The sequence below is a fragment of the Triturus cristatus genome, chromosome 8 (genome assembly GCF_964204655.1).
Source record: "Triturus cristatus chromosome 8, aTriCri1.1, whole genome shotgun sequence".
Classification (NCBI taxonomy): Eukaryota; Metazoa; Chordata; class Amphibia; order Caudata; family Salamandridae; genus Triturus; species Triturus cristatus.
Genome location: NC_140591.1, coordinates 273,515,774 through 273,532,904, shown reverse-complemented (window position 1 = coordinate 273,532,904; position 17,131 = coordinate 273,515,774). Strand labels below are relative to the sequence as shown.

Here is a 17,131-nt window from a genome sequence, read left to right as displayed (position 1 = left end):
GGCCCTCTGGATGTGGGATGTCTCCGATTCAGTACCTTCTGCATGGCCGGGAAAGCAGACAAACCAGAGGTTGTTGTGGGGTGTGCGCCCCTCTGTGCCTTCTACTCGAGCCTCTAGAAAATATGTCAGTTCAGACGGGGAGCGTACCTTCTATTTTAGCTCTGACATGAAGGTCTGGAGTGCGCTCACTGCTTTCTCTGTGGCCAGGGATCTATCCCTCACATTTCTGACCTCTACTGAGACACATCAATTTTGTTTTGCAGTAGAGGCTTCAATTTTTCAACGGACGCAGGTATCATCTGGGCCAGGCCCCCCACCCATGTTTATTTTTGTTTGTAGGGATGAGAATAGAACTCTGTCTTTGCACATTGTGGTGGTGTCACTATACAGTTGACTCCCAGTAAACTGTCATCCCCAGGTGTCCCAACAACTCAGCAGACATTCATGGCATTCCACCCACACTCAGCAGCTATTATTAAATGGCAGTCAGGGTGCTGGATATCTGGTGCGGCAGTCCAACTGGGATATTACACAGCCACGTTTTCCACCAGGGCTCCCAGTCCAGGCCTCCGCATGTCTCCACTCTGCGGGGACTGCAGTCCCCTTTGGAGACCCAGGTCATGGCTCCCAATACTCTACATTTGGTCTTCCAATCAGAAGGGCCTCTGTACCCCCGGCCTTGTCCACCAGTTCTCACAGCGTTTCACAGCCAGCAGCGCCATGAGGGCAGCGAGCAGCAGCACCAGAGCCTCTAAGCGCCGGGGAAGGCCCAAAACCTCTTATTCTTTACTTCAGGGGGGGCCCCTTCATCACGCAGGGCACAAAGTCCCACCCGACAACTGTCGGTCCAAGCCTCTCGTCTCTGCACCTAGGGAGTCACCACTCACCACCCCTCTCTGTCCCAGACAGCCCAGGGTACCCCATCACCCAAAAGAGTGCTGCAGGCTCTTGTCCCCTCAAGGGTGGCTCTGCTTCCCATCTCAGGGATCTTCAGCTTTGATTTTTCTCCAGTCATCCTGACAGCGCAGCCCCCGAATGCAACGCTTATCAGGACCATTCCTAGTGCTGTTGGACTCCAGCCACTTATCCTCAGGGGCCACAGTCAGAGCGTCAGGCACTGCCTTGAGAACCCTCCCCACTCAATTGCTCATGGGCCGCAGTCCAGGCTGCAGTTCAGACCCATGGCTTAGGGGTCCTGCAGGGTATCTCAAACAGGAAATGCACCATATATTTTGGTCTACGCAGCCTCACTGCTTCCATAGTGGCCGATGTGTGAAAATTTCGCACTCCAGGTTGCAGGATGTCGAAGGATTAATGTGCGGGTAGCGGTAGCACATAAAGCTTAGGTGCTATCGGCCATCTTGGCAGGCTACGCCTCCCGTGGTTGCTCATCTTGATGCTGGTGTGGGCCTCTGCCAACGGTTGTATATTCCTCCCAGGTTAAGCAGGTTGGGGGGGAGGGCCATCCCCAGTGAGTTCTCTATTGATTTTAGGGTTACAGTTTACCTGCTTGGTGTATGGCAATGGAGACCTCTTTCCTGAGGAGAAGTGAGGGTCCCTTCTTTATTCTGGGTTCACCTTAAGATTTGTTGTGTGATATATGTATCTTGTCTCATGTCCTCTTCCGTGCTCCTGCTTCCCTGCTGGTCTTCTTGGGGGTTGCGTGGTACCAGTTCTGATTTTTGGAGTGCCATTACCTGCTTCCATACGGGTTGAGATTACCCTCCTTGACTGTGATGCATGCTGGAAATGGACTTCCACTGTTGCTCCTTGATTTGGTTGGGGCTTCTGGGATGTTTCTTGGCTCCATCTTTTACTCTGAGTGGGACTGAATTGGGCCTGTACTATGTTTGCAATTCGTGGTGTGCCTGTGCCCCCGTTTTTGATTGTTGCTCATGGGGGGAGTGGGTGTGGTCTTCTCCCTTATAAACTCAGTGTTGACTGTAGTGTTACACCACACTCAGTGTTGACTGTAGTATTACACCAAACTTTGGAGTGCAAGAACCATGATGTAAAGGAGCAAACTTTTATGGGATGTGATGTACTGTCTGGCCCCACACCTTTTACCAACTTAAACTGATTTTCATGACCTCCTATACCCTTTATCTCCCGTTCCTAATGTTCCCTTTTATGATTACACTTCATCTGGCCCGGGCCGGAGAGTATGGCTTGAGCTGAAGAGTGCGGCTTGAGTCGGAGATTCCAGCCCGACTGCAGACGTAAAGATACGGCTCATAAATGACCTCTGTGAATACCAAAAGCTGTAAAGTTACACTTTTGTCTCAGATTGCCTTTTTGAATTGGACCCATAGAGTCTGTAACAGAGCTGGCTAGGCCTGGTACTTATTCAGAGTGTGCAGTTCCATAATCGAGGTCCTGTATTCCAAATTCTGGTTATGGAACCAATGTCAGGTCAACAGAGGCACACTTTATAGAATACACAGACTCTCACCCACTGAAGTGGCATGCTTTATTATCGGGTCGTGTTTTTAGTTGGGCATGCTCTACAATGTCCAACATGCCTCGTAAGGGGGCACTTTGTTGGATATCTTCTCTCTGCCACATTGTTAGTTGTTTGCCTGGCCACCGGCGGTTGCCCTTTGCTTTGTGTGGGCCAACATATTTTATTAGACTGGATCGAGAAGTGGTAAGAAACTGAAATTAACTAAGGACACCAGAATTACCTTTATTCTAAGTGGATGAACTTGTTCAGGGTTAAAAACAAGGGGAACTCCTGAAGTATTATTGATCCTGGAGTTCATCTAGAGGTCGACAAGTTTCTTGATGCATGTGCTCTTGAGCATGTAAATGGCGATTTATCAGGACCAAATATTTGATAACCTAATCTACTAGTGTGGGCACCCCAGAGGTGCATGACTACAGCCCACAATTAGTGATTTTAATTAGATTTTCTTTTGGTATGTCTTTATTAACAGTTTTAAAGAATAAGCAACAGTGGAAAGACATAGGATGGTGACCACAAATTTCTACAAGAATCATATGTAAGGATACATTACGATACATTCAATTTTCAAGGAAAGGGGTCATATCAGCCTGGGAGAGGGACAAGAAGGGGTAAGAAGAGGGGCGTACAGAATCAATTGAAACAATCACATGATGTTCAATTAATAAGAATTTTTACTTTGATTTGGACATACTCCACTATTTAGGAGGAGGAATTCCTTAAACGTATGTGAATCAAATTGTAAGTTGATTAGGCACCCTGGGAAGTTGTGGTGTGAGACTTCCAAATAGCTATTAAGTGAAAAGTGAAGCCCTCGCAGTACTCCTAATTGCCTCCACAATCCTGCCATTAGTTATATGCCTGCATTTAGGCGCACTGTGGGCATAGTAGATTTGGGGTTAGAACTCCCCAAAACTCAACAGTTTCCCCAAAGCGTATTGGCGTGGACTTCGAATAGTAAATTTGGAATCCCCAAAATTAAACACCTTCTCCAAAGCACCTTGGGTTGGAGTTATATTAGTAAATCTGAACTCCTCAAAATTAAACACTGTCTCAATGAGAGTGGGTACACACTTTCCCCAATGGCTGTTGGGATGGAGTTAGAATAATAAATATGAACTTTCCACAATCAAACAGTTTCTCCAATGGGTGTGGGGTTTGAGTTAGAATAGTCAACACAATTCATACACAAACAACATTTATAATTCATTACACATTAAAAAAACTTGAAATGCATTTTTCAACAAAGCCAAATGCAAAATACACATAACAAATATGCAATATATTAAAGTATGTATTTTTATTAAATAAAGTGTATATTTACAGATGAACATAAACATTAATTATCATGATAAACATGATATTAATTACAGCAAAGTACAGCATAATTATAACCCATTTGTTATTTTAGTTTAGACAAAATGTGTACAATTAGTAAAAAGAATGTCATTCCTTTTTTGGAGACAACAATGATACAATTAAAAACATTTTAGAAAATAGACTGTTAATAACACATGAATAAATTGTACATGATTACATTGTTTCCCATCTATTTAGCTGTGTTTATGAAAACACCAATGTGTTAATGTTGTAAACAACTTGCAACATTTTTATATACAATATTTGGATTTTGTAAAAGAACTATAAAAATGCTTCCAATAATTTTAGCGAAGTGTAAGTAAAGTCCTTTTTAATTTCCATTTTGCTGCCTTTTTTTACCACCATATTCTATAGTCTAATTCTTTTCTTCAGTATGCAGGAACTGGCAACAAGGATGGCATTCTATGCATGCAGCTGTGCTTTCCAGGCGAGGGTATTTCTTTTTCGAATTTTGACTAATAGTGCTAGGTTGGGTGGGTCTAAATTCAGGCTAGTGAAGGTTGGCATATTTAGTAATAGTGGCTTAGCTAGTTGAGTGTAATAAATCCTTCTACTAGGCTTAATAACTGCATTAGGGCCTAGTGTGTAGTGTAGTGAGTTGTTCACTTATTATATCACAATTCTAGTTATTTAATATAGGATGGGGTTGTATGACTTTGAGCACTGTTTGTTTTGTAGGTGTGAATTCATGTTATTTGGTTACAGGTAATAACGCCTTTTGTGAGGTAGGTTTTTTTGTTTGAGAGTATGTTTCTTTTTTAAATAATTTATATATCCAAAGTTTCACGCTCATTTTCTGTGTATGTTTCAGTTTTCCTGGAGCATTTCTGTTTTTAAATGTATTTTTCTTGTTTTCTGGGGATTCAAAGGATTTTATATGGATTTTTTCAATTGATTAATAATTTTATTTTGGAATATTTGTTTGTTTTTATGGGGTTATGGTATTTTTTTAGGTTGGAAATGTACATGGGGAATTGGATTTCTGCTTCAAGGGATCTTCAGCTGCTAAGCAATCTTTTATTATTTTATGAAAATATAAGTTTTGGGTGGTATACAGTTATATTTTTATGATTTACATATTTCTGTTTTTTCTGTTTTATGCTGCTATAGTGTAATAGGATTATACATTACTTTGTATTCTGTATATTTAATTTCATAGTGAGGGTGGTATAATCTTTAAATGTTTAAAATGGTTTAATTTAGATTATTTTTAAAAATCATAATGTTCTTTCATCTGTAAATAATTGTATCGCCCCGTTCACAAAAGTAAGTATGAATGTGTACATAAACTTATGTGCAGGCCATTTATCATTTCATTTTTTACTGTATGGTTAATAAAAACCTTTACAAGACAAGTTCAAACAGACATTACAAAACAACATTAACATATATTTAAAATGTTATATCTGGATAATATAATTTAAGCCAATGTGGAATTTGGAAAAGTGTTAAGTGCATTATTAATAAGATATATACATAGTGAACATTTGTGTAACTAAGCCCATACATTTTGCAAACCTATAGCTCAATTGCACGTGCTTACCTACTATGCTGCTGATTAAAGCATGTTCATAAAAATGTCCTTCGTGGAGCATTCAGCTCTGTGCGCACACATATACACACACCTACACGCACACACACGATATGTAGAATTGAGTCCTTCTCATAGCCACATAGTCTGCAATTTTATTTTGTACACATTTCTTTCCACATGGGTGTTAGGTCCTTTGTCGCGAAACAGCCCTTTCTGTATTAAATTGTTTTTTTTTTAAATGCATGGAAACATTTATCGTATTTTTGCAGCCTTAGATATTTATACAATGTAATTAATGACCAAGCGTGGGATTTCTTTGCAAAGGTGCTCTTATCTTGTTGGAAAGAGTTTTTTTTACAACATTGCTGACCAGAGTTTTATATGCAACATTAGTAGGTGGTGTTGATGCAGCTGAAAAGCTGTCAGATCCCTTGCTTGACACATAAACAAATTATGAGACATTGTGAGTAACCTATGAATAAATGTACACTAACCACATGTTAAAGAAACATGAAAAATAAATGTAATAGAACTTAGTTCCTACATTGTAAAACTTTGCAAATAATTGTAGAATAGATTAAATCATAATCATTTGGATAATATAGGTTCATATTTTATTAACCAGCTTTAACATGTTATTTCAAAGTGTGTTAAAAAGTTAAAGTGATGTACTGAAATGTTATGAAATTCCTAATTATCCTCAATAAAATAGTAATGTGTTTAAAGAATTAATGAAATCTAACATAATCTAGATAATGGTACGTGTGAATTTTGAATTTCATCATATTTGCATATGTGAAATTGTGCATCGAATGAGAAAAGAAAACTGATGCTGCATAGCCATATTTAGTGAAAATGACCTGAAACCGTCAGACAACTATCTTCATATATGTATGTTTAATGTAAAACATTTGAAATAATATTAACATTTTATGATTTTAAATAACTTTATATGTTAGTATTTTGAAAATGCAGTAATGTTGCATTTAAGTGAAAGGATTTTTAGTCTATTGATTTCCCCTATGAAATGTATAGTTCCATTACTTTATATTTTGCATATTTGAAATTAACTTTATTATAGGCCTGCATTTTTCCTACTCTACTTTGTCTAACACTCGTGAGAAGTTTTCCTCAATTTTCATTGTAAAGCAAAACTGTCTTACTAGGAGAGTTCTCACTTGCTTACAAGGCCTGTTGCACCAAAGGTTGATACTCTGGGAACATCTGCTATTGGAAACTGTCCTCTTGAATCACTCATGTGCTAAAGGATCATTGTTTGAAAGTTTATGTGTACTGGATGATCTGACAACTTATGTGATCAGTAGGACCTCTTTCTATAATATGTGTCTTCCTTTATGCCAGATGACAAACATCTTATACGAACTGACCAATGGACTGAGTGGTCTGATACAATGAGGTGACCAAGGAGGCGTCACCATGGAACTAGAGGATTATATTATAGATTGGTTTGATGGATGTACGGTGGTTCTCTGACAGACCCCGGAGACTGATTCCCTGCATCCTTCTGTTGGGAACTTTTGCAGAATCTACTTGCTCTTTTCCCGGCTAATACATACGCTGTGTTTGCCAATCTTGGACTCTTTCTCGATGGGACCCTACCCATGAGCTGTCGTGCCTCATGTCCTTGCTGAACTTTGCCACAGCTCCTTTTTCACCTTATGGCAAGCCCAAACTAATTAGACTGTCATGAACTTTTTAAATATCAAATGTTTATTCATGATGTATTGTCCTTTTGAATATTTTCGAAAACTTTACCTTAACTCAACCGAAGACTCTGTTTATCATGACTTGTCTCCTTAAATTGGTTGTGCATTCAAATTGATTTATTAATGACAGGGAGAGATCAGCAAAGAGACTAATGTTATTGTTTTGTATTGCCTTAACAGAATTGTTGGATTGCATGATTTTAGTTCGGCTAAATTTCTTCAGAAGGTTCGGGCTAGCAGTAATAATCCTTTTTTTATATAGTCTGGTGTTGAGGGTCGTATACATGAATCTAATTACAAATTTGTGAATCGTTATCCAATTCCTGATCCTCATTAGCTATCCGGATGTTAGGTTGCCAACCCCTCAGTGGCACAATACAAGATCCATCAGAGGATCAAGTGAGTGTCGGAGAACTAAGTTATATGGAAAAGATAAGAGTAACAAGAAACACATTTATCAAAAAGTGCCTAGTACTTGCTGCAACAGTGTACTCAAGAAATGTACCTGCTAGTCAGCAAATATTGCTGCCATGGATTGTATCCTTTAGGGGTCCCAATCGTTATCCAGGCAAGATTACCAAAGTTTGATAAAATGTCCATGTCTGGTTAGTTCTTGCTTTGGCAGATCTAAATTCAAACAAATCTGGTTCTGAAAAGTATATTTTGTTCTGAAGCCTAAACAAACATTTGTATGAGTGTGCATGTACTGTGTTAATCCTTCCAGCATCTCCACCTCTGAACAATTCCAACCTATAGCTTAATATGGGTATCAATTTACTATTTATGACCCTTAAACTTGATTCAAATTAAGGACATTGTAGTTTTATCTATAGATTAAAATACAAATGTCAATGATCGTGCCTTTTTAAAAAAAAGAATGACTGTAGTTGATGATTAAAATTAAGTCTGTGGTCGAAGATAACATGAAGGTCACTGTATATTGTTGTGATTATTTTCTTTCAAATAGCATTTATTTGGTTTTATAGGTTTACGGGCCAAGAGCACTATATAGTTTAAAAAAACAACTTATTTCTGAACCAATGGCTGTGACATAGGATTGATATCTGATATCAATCTCTGTAGGCCAGTCACAGTTTGGCTGATTAGTTCTCTATCATCAGTGTATTGGTAGTTGTATATTTGGTGGGATGTTAGCCTCGGAGACTGAGAGCTCCCAAGATGAAATAATAATGGAGCTAATACACAGGCTTCCTTTAGACCATCTTTCGTAGATATTTTCCTTGTTGTTACTGTCCCATCTTCCATCTTGACCCTCACCCACGTGTTCATGTAAAGCAGCTCTATTGCTCGCAAGATGTCAAGGGGAATTCCCTGGAGATTCAGCTGCTCCCATAGTGCTTTTCTTGACACCTTATGGCAATCTTCCTTTAGATCAACAAAACAGACATACTGAGTGGTTTCTGACTAGAATGGATAAAGCCAGATGATTTGTGGTGGCTTTGCTTCTGTTACAAATACCTGTTTAATTTATGGGAATAAGAACAGTGTTATCAACGCATTCTTAAAGATCTTGTAGAAGTAGGGATGTAAAAAATGTTGCCTCCACATCCAAAAGGGCAATAAGCCTATAATTTGCAGGGTTTTCTGGAGAACAATGTTTGTATGTGGGGTGTAGGATGCTTGCTCACCAAGATTCCTGCACTTGTTTTATTAGAAGACAATCATTGCATAGGGAAGAAAAACTTGTGCCCAGAAATGAGTATCATTTAGAAACAATTATTGGTAGTCCATTCGGGCCTGGGGCACCAGCAATGTTGCCTTGCTTATTGTCGGACATAGCTGATTAGTGCCAAGATTTAGTATGATTATGTCACAAATGTACGCAACCAGCATTTAAAGTGGTAGCATTAGATCTTGTAGGAGCGAGATGAGTATCCAGAAGCCAACTTCCCGTGTCTCCCAGTCCCTGCCATAACTAGGAGAAATGTCATACTTCCCAAGTCACAGCATCCCTCAGGGGAAAGGGGAATTGGAGAAAAGAAAAAACACAAATGAGGAACCGAGGTCTGCGCAGAATGTGTACAACAGGTTGAATGTGTCCACAACCTTCTAGCATCAGTAATCTAGAAAACACAAAAGACACTGTCACCTTCCCCATATATCTACATTTTTGATTGTTACATAGTTCCCACACAGCCATACAACTCTTACCCAAGATTTCCCTCTTTCCCCTCAGACAATCCAGAAAACTCCACAAGGTAGTAGGCTCAGAGCACTAGAGAGCGATGACCCAAAGAAAAACAAAAGTAAATACGATCATTTTATACAAACTGTAATCTATGATTCTTTTCTGTTAACCCATCCCTTCCCAACATTATAATACCTGGCTAGTGTCCTTAATCAAAAGGAATTACTTCATTCCTAAAAGGGAGGATAAAGACTGACCAAGTTTGATTTAACTAAACATTGATCCTTAGAGTAATCCAACAGAATAATCAAAAAGGTTAGAAAATAATTTTCCACATATGAATGTCTCTTGTGATTAGTTCATATTTACCGGTCTCTTTACTGCAGGAAAGTCTCTTCTTTTTTGTTCTGTCTTCTAGATTACAATGTACAAGTGATACACTTCAGATCCAAGAGTCACCAAGCAAAATCCAGCATGGTGCACCAAATGGATGGTAAGTACTTCTTGTGAGAAAAATGTAAGCCTGCGCCTTAACCCAGGTTTGAGGATAGGATTGTTATTGGTGAATGTTTTCCTCTTACTTGTGTCTTGCAGGCGATGGCGACCGAAAACCACTAGATCCAGGATAGAAAAAGCAGTAACAATGAGCCTAAAAGCAGGATTAAACACACTAGATGCATCAGGTAAGTGATTTCAATCATAAATATATACATATATATCCAACCACAATCTGCCCTCTCTGGAACCCGTGACCCGTGAAGGCTGGTGCGCTGCAACTGCGAGCACATTGGCATAAATTACAGCAGCCAGAGACAATAAATGCACGCTCAGGACACTATCAATCATGCAAAAAGTTTACTGTATAAGCTCACAATGCGTTTTTACCCTCAGCGCGGTCTTGATCACATGTAAATAGACAGGAAGTCCTAGTGTTATGTCTAACGAGGTACTAAGTAATAGACGTTTATATGTCATGTAACATGCACTTCTCTGAAAATATAGCTGCACACATGTCTCCAAACACACCGACAAGATGTGATAAGACACAAAGTAATGCATTTTCCTCTTCCAGAATGGTAAATAATCAGAATGGTCTCAATCGGAATGGGTGGCTTCTGTATGGCCCAATGTCAACAGTCAATCTGCCACGAGTGCGGGGCGAGAAAGATAAAGACTGTGTAGAACTGAAACCCTGACAGTATGTAACTTGTAATACATAACAGGATCAGATAACCACAGTAAAGAAACTACTCAAAAGCATGCATAAATGTGATATAGCAAACATGTCAAACAACCGGTAGGTGTCATGGCTCTGCGACAGTGGAGGATGGAGAAAAAAGAACAAAGGAGAATGCAAGTGGCTGTCAAATGAAGGGACATTGGCAAGGAATGAACTCATGCAATATTGGTGCCCTCAAGACTGTAAAGGCAAGAATGGCATAAGATTGGATTGCCATAATACGGAAAATGTCCAAAATTGTGGGGATAGAATTGACCCCTGACCCTGGCTGGTGTCTCCTCAACATATGGAAGCCAACAGACCTCAGCGAGAAAGGGAGGATCTGGGTCACACTAGGACTCATAATTGCAAAGCGTAATATTGCTCAACACTGGGGGGGCAGGTAGTGCAGTGCCTGCGAGATTGGGAGAGGGACCTAGACTGGCATATGGTAGCAGAAAAAACAGAGTATATAGGCAGAGGATGCCCCAAAAAGTGGGAACAGATCTGGAACATCTGGAATATGTACCGTGGGAATCTGTGTGTGATCCCAAGCGGGGGATACTGCGGAGAGTAGACCAGATGGAAGAATCCCCATAGAAATAGTGATGTAAGACAGAAGGCAAGAACTTGGTGGGAGGAAAAAAGGGAAAAAATTGGTTTTTCGCCCTAGAACTTCGAAAATGTACAAATAATGGCTACGGGTTTATGAAATGTGACCATTGTATTTTGACCTGTCACACTCAATAAAAATACATTTTTGAAAAAAAGAATAGCATAAGAAATTCCCTGTTGCCAAGGTGGCCACATGTGGGGGTGAGGCAAGTGCCTGCATGGGAGAGTATTCTCTGATCTGTGCATGCCATAGTGAAAACAGAGGATGGAAGCCTCCAGCAGCAGGAGAAAAAGTATGTTTGGTATGCTGGTATGCAGTCACTAATAGGGTGGTGGGGGACCATACGTAAAGAGAGTTCTGGGTGGACAGGCTGATATGAGCAGGGCATGGTAACTGAGAAGGGGGCAAAAAGAAAGTACAGGAACAGTCTGGGAAGAACAAAATCTGGCCCAATAGCTTGGGGTCCACATACATGAAGAATGATGTGTGACTTCTGCCGTATCACCATTTATTGTGTCAGGACCACTGACATTTCCTCCCCCTGTTGTTGATCCTCTCATGTTACTGTTTTTATCCCACATTGCATGAGATTTAACTGATTGTTGTTATGGTCTTTTTTCCAGGAGGAAAGGAAGGGATCCTTGATTGTGATGAGTGACGACAACTGGACGGGTTACCCTACTCTTTCTTCACCTTCACGAGCTACGGTGTTTTTCTCCATAGATAAGGACACTTTCCCTCATTATTTTACTTGTATGCACGTTGACATTTGCCTTTCCCTTTGGTGGCTCTGACTGCCATGGTCGCCCTTTTGAGATGCTCTATGGGACCATGCCTTCGCTCACTTGGGCCAGATTGTGTATTTCCCAGACTGATCCCACACTTCCTTTTTGCCCCCTTCCCAGTGACCATGCCCTGCATGAGAGAGTATCTGCCTTTCCATTTTTTCTGCCTGGTTGGAAAGTTATTACAAAGTCATAGTCTACAAAAAATTTAGTCTACAATAATTGATGAGCCGATAAGGCTCAGGCAGGTCTAAGGAATTGTAGAATACGATGACCAGTAAGAATGGTTACAGTTTCTTGTGCCCCCAACAAGTAGTGTTGCTACTCTTCAAAGGCATACTTAATTGCCAATAATTCACTGCCTTCTACAGTACAATTAGATTCAGTTGTACTTACTTTTTGAGAATAATAAGCTACTGGATGCATCTGACTCATAACAGAATGTGTCTGGGATTGTATTCCACTCACAGCTGTCAGTGATGTGTCTGCCTCAACATGAAAGAGTTGAGGGGGATCTGGATGCCTAAGCAGTGGGGCCATGATGAACTATTTTTTCCAGGGTCTGAAAGCTTTCTGCCTCCTCTGTCCAATGAAAACATACCCCTTTTTTCAGAAGCCTGGTCATCGACGAGACCAATGTTGAGAACTGGCTGATAAACCTTCTATAGCAATTAGCAAAGCCTAAAAAACCTCGGTGATGTAATGCGTGGCACCACAATGAAATATTTTCAACAACTACAGGATGATTCCGATTTACTCAAATCACAATTGTATAAGTTCCTTCAACTCTGACACTCACTTCTGCCCCAGATCCAAACATTAGAATCCTTCCCTGAGTTTCAACCCCTAGAGGGCCGGCTGCTTACAGGACACCTAGGACCCCTCAAGATCAAACAGGTCTATCAGACACTGACAACTCATACACCCACCACACTGGACAAGACACAGCTTGCATGGCAAGCAGATATACCCGAAATCACCGACGATGACCGCCGATCACTTGGCCGAAGCCATCACCAGCCCTAGGGGTACAGTGGTTTCCATGTGCTTTCAGCTTATCCAATTTAAGTACATACATGGCGCATATTACACTAGGGTACGCCTATGGTGGATGGGCGTTATTCAGTCTCCCATGTGCCTGAGGTGCGATAGGGAGAAGGGGACATTCCTACACACGGTCTGGAGCTGCTCAGCGTTACAGCCGTTTTGGCACCGAATCCGTTTATGTCTTCATCAGGTGCTGTCATGGGATCTCCCACTTGACACTCGCTTTTTCTTGTTACATTCAATAGAGGACATTGGGGGGAACAGGTATAAGCAGCACCTCTTGTTTTTAGCTCTCATGGTGGCCAAGAGGGACATAGCGCAAATGTGGAAGGCAACATCGCCCCGACCTTGGGCAAATAGAAAACTGAGATAGATAAATTTATGGGGCCAAGATTGCTGTTTTTGAGGCCAGAGGGTGCCCCGCTAAACATTGCAAAATCTGGACTCGATGGGCAGACTATCGTGGTATCGACCTTCTCCCCGTGCCTGAGTCGGACCCCTGAGATTGGATTGTTTTGTTTTTATGTGCTGGTATATCCCCACTTTAAGTTCTAAAATGTGTCTATGGATATGTTTAATGTTGCACACTATGATGAATACACTGCTTGCACGAATATGGAGACCGGAACCTGTCTGTAAGTTTTTCGTTTATGTCACCTACATGTTTGGTGGGTGTTGTTATAAATCAGAAATATGGTTGTTGGCACAAGCTAAGTGTACATCTCTCTTGCCATGGTGGGGTTGCGACCCCTACATATTGCAAAATAACCAAATAAAATGTGTTATTAAAACAAAAAAGCCTAAAAAACTCTGCACCTCCTGAACTGATTGAGTTGATTTCTACTTTTGAGTGGCTTCTACTTCTACCTTCTTCGGATCATTTGTATTTCTTATGCTGAAATAATGAATCCAAGACACTCAAACTCCTCCACATGGAAAAAACACTTTTCTAACTTTGTGAACAACCAATGTACCCTTAATTTCATAAAAATACTTTTAAAATGAATTATATGTTCTCCCATGGTTTAAAACAAAATCAAAAAATATCATCAGTATAAACCACTGGACAGACATCAATGTAATCATGTAATACCTCATTAATAGAGAATTAAAAAGCTGCAAGAGCATTACAGAGACCGAATGGCATTACCACATGTTAAAATATACCAAACTCAGTACAGAAAGCGGTCTTCCGTTTGTTCCTTCTCTGACCTGTACCAAATGATAAGCCCCTCTAAGATCAAGCTTGGTGAAAACAGTAGCATTTTTCACCTGATCCAATAGCGATGCAATGAGGGGAAGGGGTATCTGTGCTTAATTGTTACACGATTAAGGGCTCTATAATCAATGCAAGTTCGTAACTCCCCCCCTTCTTTGGGACAAAAAACAGAGGAGAAGAAACTGGGGAAGGAGGCGGACGAATGAACCTAGTCTCCAGAAGTTTATCCTCCTCAATTACCGGACCTCTGTGTTTCCCGATAGCTTGAAAGAAGAGGATGGTGTCTTAACTTCCTCTTTGCGTTTATTAAGATAATCTTTTAAAAAGGGACCTGCATTTCCCCAGTATAGGCAGAATCTCGACTCTTTTTTCCGTGACGCACTTCAGAAGAAAGAGGGCCATGAAAGCCTCTCATCTGCATTGGTTCAGGCTTGTCCTCTTTTTTATCTTCTATTCAGCTTTCCCTTGACACTATCTGTCTTGGTTCACTTCTTCCTTTATCTGACCTACTTTCACCTATTCTTTGGTCTAGCTGTACCATCAAATCAATCAATTCGTCACAGTCCTCAGGCGGATCCACTAACTGAGCTAATAAGTCCTTTAACTCATTTTCCAAGCCTCAGTGAAACAGAGGACCCCTTTTTTCTTTAGGCCAGCCTGACTCCACCACCCACCTATTAAGGGTGGTTAAGTATGTGATTAGGGCTTTATTACCTTGTTTCAAGTTTAATAATTCTGTGTCAATTGACTTCATAAAAGTGGTATGGACCATGTAGCTGCGGTTTCCCCCAAATACGAAAGCACAAATGCCACCTTTGATTGATCAGTGAGAAAGCAATTGGGTTTGCACTTGAAATGCAACTGACACTGATTGATAAAGGTAGCAAATGTAGATGGTTCCTCAAAGAAGCGTTCAGGTGGGGCCAACTGAACACTTTGAGGGGTTTCTACTTGGACTATTGGGCTCACTGATATGTTCCCACCAGAAGCTCCTTTATTTACATCAGACCCTTGAGAATCAGTATAAACAAAGTTAGGGAGCTTCAACAATGATTTCTTAGGTACTTTTTCATAGGGCAGTATTTTAGTACGTGGGCCAGCATCACTAATGCCTCCTTGCAATTCATTTAATCGCTGAATCAATGTCTCAGTTTCACTTTGGGATTGTTGAACTGCCTGTCTCAAGTCCCATGTCTCATTTTTTGACAATACTAATACAGCAATGATGTCAGATAGTGGTGGGTTCTGGGACTCCACCTTGCTAGGACAAGAGGAATATACTGGGGCCTGCTATTTTGTCACAAATGTATGCAACCAGTATTTAAAGTGTCTGCATCAGATTTTGTAGGTGTGAGATGAGTCTCCAGAAGCCAGCTTCCAGTGTCTCCTAAGCCCTGCTATAACTGGGAGAAATTTCACGCTTCCCAAATCACAACAGCCCTCAGGGGAAAGCGATTTGGAGAAAAGAAAAGACACAGAAATGAAGAACAGGGGTCTCCGTCGAATGCCCACAACAGGTTGAATATGCTCACAACCTTCTAACATCAGTAATCTAGAAAACACCAAATGAACACTGTCACCTTCCCCTAATATCTCAATTTTTGATTGTTACAGAGTTCCTACACAGCCATATAACTCTTACCCAAGATTTTCCTCTTTCCTTGCTGACAACCCTGAAAACTCAAAAAGGCAGTAGGTCCAGAACACTTAAGGGTGAATGACTCTTAAAGTAATCCAACAGAAAAAATGAAAAGGTTAGAAAATAACTTTCCACATTCAAATGTCTCTTATCAGTTCATAGTCACAAGTCTCTTTACTGCAGTAAAGTATCTTCTTTTTTTTGCACTGTCTTTTAGCGTCCAATCTACAAGTGACAATGCTGCAGAGCCAAGAGTCACCAAGCACAATCCAACACAGACCACCAAATGGACAGTGAGTACTTCTTGAAATAAAAATTGAAGCATGGGGCTTACTCAAGGTTTGAGGAATGGTTTGCTGTTAGTGAAAGTTTTCCACTTATCTTGCAGGAGACAGTGACGGAAAACCACAAGATCCTGGAAAGAAAAAGCAGTAACAATGGGCCCAAAAGCAGGATCAAACATACTGGATATGTCAGGCAATTGATTTCAGATATATATATATATATATCTAACCTTCTAAACTCCTCCATAGCTGGGAGCCCCTGAGCCCTCAGGGCGGCCTCGGCAAGTCAGGAATGGAGGTGCTTTATTTAATCAATAACAGCGGCAGTGTGCTCACTTATCCAGATGCGTTTCGGCTCCATGGTGAGCCTTAATCATTGGTGAACAGGCTTTTTTAACAGGTGTCGATATTTAACAGCAGGCTGCTCTGTAGTTCTGCAGTCTGACAATCCTTTATTTACCAAAATGCACCATGGAAGTAAATACCAATACCAGTTGGAATTGCAGAGCAACAATTAAAAATACCATCCAATGTCTCTCAGAACTACAATCCATAATTCAAATCTATGGGCTTACAAAGTGCTTCAACCCTTTCGGTGCCTCAATAGCTTGAATGTCTTATAAGCCACATCACTCCAAAGTCAGCAAGAGGAGGTAGGAATACCCCTCTCGCACTCCCTTGCTCGCCCCCACACCTTCAATAAATATTAGTGTATATGGAGATATATATATATATATATATATATATATATATATATATATTACCTACTGGCGGTCGCCAGTAGGTAGTTATAGTTAGGACCACGTTTCCATAGGAAATCCGCAACATTCTATTTTGAATAACTTTGGCGCCGGTGGACGAATCCTCGCGAATTTTTCAAAATAGGTGGGGCGCTACGCTCCGCTCCTTCCCTGAAAGTCTCGGGGGGATTCGTCAAGCGGGGGCTGAGATAAAAGGGGGGTCCCAAAACGTGTTTTTCCCATGCATTTTTCCATAGGACCTTTAGACAGGGCTACAGCCCGAACGGCTGAACAGAATTACTAGAAATTTGGCAGAGAGGTAGTCCTC

The 17,131-nt window shown here is 40.7% G+C and overlaps 1 protein-coding gene across 1 annotated transcript in view; it reads left to right on the top strand.

Moving 5' to 3' along the window:
* LOC146801965 (uncharacterized) overlaps positions 1-13,708 on the top strand; it is a 51,166-nt gene extending 37,458 nt beyond the window's left edge. The window contains exons 2-4 of the mRNA XM_085621492.1: positions 9,673-9,747; positions 9,849-9,937; positions 11,713-13,708. Coding sequence (XP_085477618.1) covers positions 9,673-9,747; positions 9,849-9,937; positions 11,713-11,747 — 199 coding nt within the window. The 3' untranslated portion in view covers positions 11,748-13,708. The remainder of the gene's footprint in view (positions 1-9,672; positions 9,748-9,848; positions 9,938-11,712) is intronic.
* Positions 13,709-17,131: the final 3,423 nt, after the last annotated feature.